Raw genomic sequence first — 6,100 nt, 5'->3', positions numbered from 1 at the left:
AAAAAAAAAAAAAAATCCAAAATCAATTCGAATATCAAAAAATCTTGCAATTGCTACAATTCCACAGTAGTAAATTCATCCATACATCGATTTTTATTCAGCACACGTATCTATATTCCAGACCCGTTCCCCCATGCACGTATGCACGTTGTCCAAAGAAAGTGCAGGTTCTCTGTGATTAGCCAAGGGAAGCCGAGAAGCCTGAGAACACGGAGGCGGGATCTGGACGCGCACGTCCGTTCACGCGGTAACAGGCCGCGGACCGACGCGAATTTGCGATAATAACGAAGGACAACGGACGGATAGAATCGCGGGAAACCATAATCGGATCATTGCCAGCCGTGACTCGTCGCAATCGCTCTCCTCCACCGTCCACCAGGGAATCCTGGTCGATGCGTCACACGATGCTCGCGTACGAAACGCGTTTCCCTATATTTCGGTCTAGAGATGGACTGTTCCTTAGCCGAGGTAGCAAGAAATTCCTATAGAACGCGCCACGGGGGAGCGAGGGGGATGAGTCATCGTTTTTCTTGTTCGCAAGATGGGAAAAAGATGCCGACGAGACGAGATGGACCAGATCTCGAACACGTTAACGCATTGCGATCCGTGTCACCTTGATTCACACAGATGAATTCGTTCCTCTTTTGTTCTACCACTTCCTTCTTCCCCTTCTATATAGGTCCCATCTTATCCACTTCCTTTCTTCTGCTATGCTCGTGTAACGGGCCCCTCTTTCTTCGACATCGATCTCGTTCATTTCGATCCTGCCGTTGTTTCTTCTAAAACGTTCGATGACACGACGAATGAGAGAGGATTATTAGGGGATCAGAAGGTTCTTAGGTCGTATCTTGAGAAGATTTCTTCAAGTTGAAGATGATAAGTATTATGGGACAATCTTAACGTGGGATTACACTTGACACTGGAACGATCTCAAGGATTGTCTGATCTTGATATACACTTTTTCGAGTATAAATTATTTATTATTTGATAAATTTGATATTAATAAATGAGGTTTTTGTCGATATTTAAAGGTATGTTAATAAATAAATCATATTATATACAAAGCATAATATAATGCGATTTGTAATAAAGCAAATTTCCAATTTAAACTTTATTTCTTTACGAAATGAAACAAAGCTAAAAAGTTTCGTATAAATTTACGGTACCACGAATTAACTTAATTAACATTCATCATGTTGATGACTACGTATTAACGTATTCTTATTAGATCAGTTTACTAGGTTAGTGAGAAGAATATAAGATTGAATCTCGATCGAAGAAAAATTCGTGGAATTCAACGTGTATCTCTAATGAAAGTTCCAGTTCATTTAAGATCGATAGGAAAAAGTGACTCCGGAAAGTCAGTTTTTCCCTCCATTTGCTCTGGACTGGTTATCTTCCTATAAACACACGTTCGAGGGATCACTATGATAGAGGTGGTAATGAGGCAGTCGGAACCGGTGTAATTTCTGTTATCGAGATAAACGCGCGTGCACGTTAACTCCTTCTAATGGCAGGGATGGGGTTCCTTTCAGGACTGTTAATTGCGAAGCTGCGGCTTCTCGCGGAAATCGACAGCTTCCCACGAACGAGAGGCCTCGATTAAAAATGTGACGCGTCAAGCTAATCCCTCCTGAGCAAATTGTTTCGATAATACCATTCAAATTTATTAGAGAGAAATTCGTAGATACAACTATTTTAAAAATACACGACAGAAATATGTAAAAAAAATATAAAGAATTGTTTTCACGTCCTAAAATTATTTTTGTATCAAAATTTCCATCGGATCATTCGTGCGTGTTAAATTATTTGTTCGTATTTAATTTATTTGTTTATTTCTTACTCGAGTAATTGAGAAATTTCACGATTTTCCGTGATTTGCCGGGATAAGTGGAACGTATCTGAAGAAAATTATTTTCTTATCGATCCCTTAAGGCACGAATAGTGAAAAAAATATTTGCCAATTAGAAATCGCGAGCAACAGGATTGCCTCAGAAACAGGGACGGAAGATGGCCGGAAGGGTAGGTATTGGAAACAAACGGGTCTCGTTGAACTATTTTGTTAAAAGGTTTTATTGTTTGCATTGCGCGAGCGTATCAATCCGTTCGCCACGCGTAATTATTATTTGCTCGCTGGCGGCACGGTTAAACGGAACGGAAGGTGTTAAGCGTGGGATGGCCGACTCGAGAATACGAAGGAGGAGGATGGTCGTTAATCACGCGTAATCGCATAGACCACATGCGAGCGTGGGTGGAGGATCGCGAGTATGTTAATCGTTAAATGCCAATGTTACGATTTCGCGTGAGATTATCGACAGCCTAGCTTGTCTCGAGATAATGATGTTAATTACTAATCAAAGATATCTGTGAGAACTGGTGAAGATAAATGATTAATTTAGTCTCGAAAGGAATATTTCGACAACGGAAGATATTAGAATAAAATATTACGAAACTTAGTAATTTTCTTTCAATTTAGATGCAAGATATCCTCCAGATTATTTCAAAAATCTCCAGTTAAACAATGTTCCTATATCTTTAAGATACTCTTTATACTTTCTATATTTTATTTGAAATGATATCAAAAGTTATTCTTCTTTCGTCGAAACCAACATCCAAACCAAAATCCAGTTCAATATCTCTACCTCTTTTGTCGAAATTACATAATCGACGATACAAGATTTGAATTGAGAGAACGGAAAAACGGATGGAGAGTAAGAAAGATGGAAATTCAATCCGACGTTTCTTCCTCTTTCACACGTGCCGAAACGCAAGATAAATTTGGGGCAAAAGAAAGGAGGAAACGGATGGGAGAATGGTTGGAAGGCGATTCTTGTTTCAATTCCGTTATTCCAAGTCTCTGGAGGTTTTCAGTCGCCTCGGGCACGAAAATCTTGGAGCGGGCGTGGATCCGCGTCGCGAGAGGGAGAGCGTAATTGGCGCGGTTCGTGGTCGCTCGCGATCTGCCACGATCGTCGCCGCGAGGGATTCCACGTCTGTGAGAAACGTAGCCGGAGCTGTGGAGTCCTCTTCGCTTCGTTCCATCCTCCACCCGCGGTTACATTGCCGTACAGTTACGCATTTGAAAGTCAGATCGCAGCGACAAGCGTTGTGCGTAATTTACGAGCGTTTTCCGTGTGGCGATAATGCCGCTCCAATATCGTTCCACGGCTATGAATTATGACTATTTGTTGATATTCATAAACTTCCGACTTGCTCGCTCCAACGATCGCTACAATAAGAGAATAATATACAGAGTACGTGTATTGATTGTAATTCTCTCTGTGTAGAAATGTGCATGATGCATGTGCGTTTATTTCTTCTTTGATCTCATCCTATTTACCTATTGTCTTATTGTTTTATTCTGTAGTATTAATTAATTTTTTTGGGATAAAAATTTGTCGAGCTTTGATTAATTTATACCATGTTTTTGTAAATAGAGATTTTATATCTCTCATATCTGCGTACGTAATTTTAAAGTTAAAATTCTCGACTTCGGTTACCTCATCGTATTCGAGGCGTAATGGAGGCAAATGGATACTCAACAATTTATAAAAATTCCACGGTTTCTTGCGAACATCGGGCGTTGGGTCAGGCTGAAAAACTATACTTAATCGGTTGAACTCGTACAAGAAGTCGACCTCGTCATGTTTTCCTCGTCATGTTAATGGCCATTTTACCGTTCTTCGTCAATTCCAAAGTTTCAATCTCGGTTCTCGCCTCACGATTTCGTACGATTAGCGAATGAAAAGTCGTTCGATTTTCGATATCTCGTCACGCATGGAATTATCGAGATCTGTGGGAACTCGAGGGACAACGAGCATCCTGTGAATTCGAAGCCGTTCGAGCGAGACACGAATTTCGAGACAGAAGAAGAAGACGTTCCCCTTTATCCTTGAAGAGGTTGGCACAACTGTCGCGGTTAAACGGAGTAAAATATCACTTTGAGCAATCGTGCGTATCAAGATCGAGGAGACGTCTGGCTGACTCTTTTTGACGAGCGAATTTCTCTCTTTTGTCGGGAGGAGAAATAAAAAAATAGGAAAAATTGTCGAGAATGAATTGAAAATAAGTCGGAACCTAAGAATTTTTCAAAGGTTATATCTTGTAAGAAAAATTTCTTCCAACAAATTGGCCTTTTTATCTTAGATATCGCAGCTTAAATTTACTATGACCGATCAATAAGATAAGAAATATAAAAATGAAACGTAAATTTTTTGCTATGGATTAACAGTGGAAAAAAGAGATGAATTCGAAGCTAGACATTGGTATTTCCCCGTGTTTACGCACGACAATTCGTAGCTATGAATTACGTGCTTTCCAGCCGACAGTCATTTGTGGTTAACCAACGATCACTGTCTACAAGACTAGACGAGAGGGATGATGGATTATTTTGTGATTCCCATCCTGGGAGTAAGAAGAACGACAAGGGTGCGCTTCGAGAATTCACTTCAAACATTTATCCTCTTTCATAAACGTGTGTCAAAATTGACATCTTCGACAAATATCATCCGAACGTTTCCAAATGTAATAATCTCTTCAATTATTATTATTATTTTTTTTTTTATTACATACATTACACGATTCACTCGTGCTCAAAAATTCGACGAATGAGAAGAAACATCATCGAAAAAGAATGTGACCAATGATCGAGGTCAATCGATAATCCCACAGTAGCTTTAATAAATAACGTTAATTCACGATCGTAATTTTCTGATCGCTGCATGCATCATCGTTCGCTATTAGCTCGTAATGACGTAACTACCGGTATAAAGAGAGACGAGATAGCAGCATCATTCAACGATCTTCCATGTGGCTACACGATCGTACGAATATATCCTGGATCGATGACCTTGAACGATCGAAGGATTCACGATGATAAGGTGCCGTTGCCTCCATTTCATTTCATCCTTTATGAATGTCTCTGGGATTTACGGTACATCGTAGCTCCCCTCGGATAAAATATCCGATTGATTTTACGTTCGAACGATTCGAAAATAATTGTTTCATCGATCCAGGCTTATATAGCTTTCTTGAATAGATTAAAGGATAATGGATGGATTTAATCACGTATTCAGGCCGATCGTTCGTTGTTAGATTTGCAGGAGCAAATTCTGAAACAACGTTACATCGATGAATTAGAAAAGAAATCGATTAGAACGAAGATTTAATGTTTAATTTTTTTATCTCTGAATATCGGAGTCGAGGATTGTTATGAACGATAAAAATTGATCTATCGATGAAAAAACAAGCTTTACGTTCTTTATTTAAAGCTTCTATTTAAAAAAGAAATCACGTCAAATTTTAATATCATCGACAATTTTCAAGACATTCGATTTGAATGAAATGCTCTGTATATTCCTTGTACCACTTCTAATTAATATCGATAGTCTACCAAATTCAACGATCTTTCGATCTCCCAATTCGATGAAACAATATTAAAAAGATGTCGTATGCGAGAAAAATCATCCCTTTACGCTCTCTTCCGGATTTAACGTGTATATCTAACCTATCCATAATTTATCGAAGCACGCACTAATGAAACTCTCGTTTTCCCCGTGGTACACCTTATCCACCTTGATCTCCCGTACCAACGATTCATTAAGTTATCAATAACACGTCGAGGATCGGTAATCACCGGTCCGTTTATCCCTGGCTCGTACACAAAGTGTCCATCAACCTTACTTCCTCCACACCTGCGCGATCCGTCTAACGACTCACTAAATCGTCAATAACGCCTCGAACATCCTGTCGGCGGATTCGATTTATCATTTGATCCATCTCCGGTTAAATCTGACCGATAACTTCGACTCGTTCACCGATAAATCACCGTTTCCTTTTTCCACGCTTACGATCGATGGAGATCGGTTGAGAAATATCGATAACGCGCGCAATTTCTTCCGTTTGATCAAATATAACAGCGATTTTGATATCGAGAAGGCACGTTATTTCTTATTGCATTCGTTGAGATGCAAATTCGTTTGTGCAAAGTAAAATCACTATAAACGCGAAAGCTTAGATAGAAATTTGCTTTCTTTTTAAATTCTCGAGATGTGAACGAAAAGAAAAATAAATTTTTGATATTCCACGAATCGTTGAACGA

At 39.3% G+C, this 6,100-nt stretch overlaps 1 protein-coding gene and 1 long non-coding RNA gene across 6 annotated transcripts in view; one reads left to right on the top strand and one right to left on the bottom strand.

The window, feature by feature from the left end:
• The window catches only part of LOC102672114, a 165,077-nt gene that overhangs the window by 96,660 nt on the left and 62,317 nt on the right, over nt 1-6,100 (top strand). The window lies entirely within an intron of this gene.
• LOC102671897 overlaps nt 1-6,100 on the bottom strand; it is a 57,598-nt gene that overhangs the window by 11,872 nt on the left and 39,626 nt on the right. The window contains exon 1 of one of the 5 annotated variants that reach the window (XM_006617862.2): nt 4,763-5,215. The exons of the other annotated variants lie outside the window; for them this stretch is intronic. Coding sequence (XP_006617925.1) covers nt 4,763-4,794 — 32 coding nt within the window. The 5' untranslated portion in view covers nt 4,795-5,215. Of the gene's footprint in view, nt 1-4,762; nt 5,216-6,100 lie in introns of those variants that run through there. 5 annotated transcript variants of the gene reach the window in all.

The sequence above is a fragment of the Apis dorsata genome, unplaced genomic scaffold, assembly GCF_000469605.1.
Source record: "Apis dorsata unplaced genomic scaffold, Apis dorsata 1.3 scaffold_327, whole genome shotgun sequence".
Classification (NCBI taxonomy): domain Eukaryota; kingdom Metazoa; phylum Arthropoda; class Insecta; order Hymenoptera; family Apidae; genus Apis; species Apis dorsata.
This window is presented reverse-complemented; position numbering and strand designations above follow the sequence as displayed.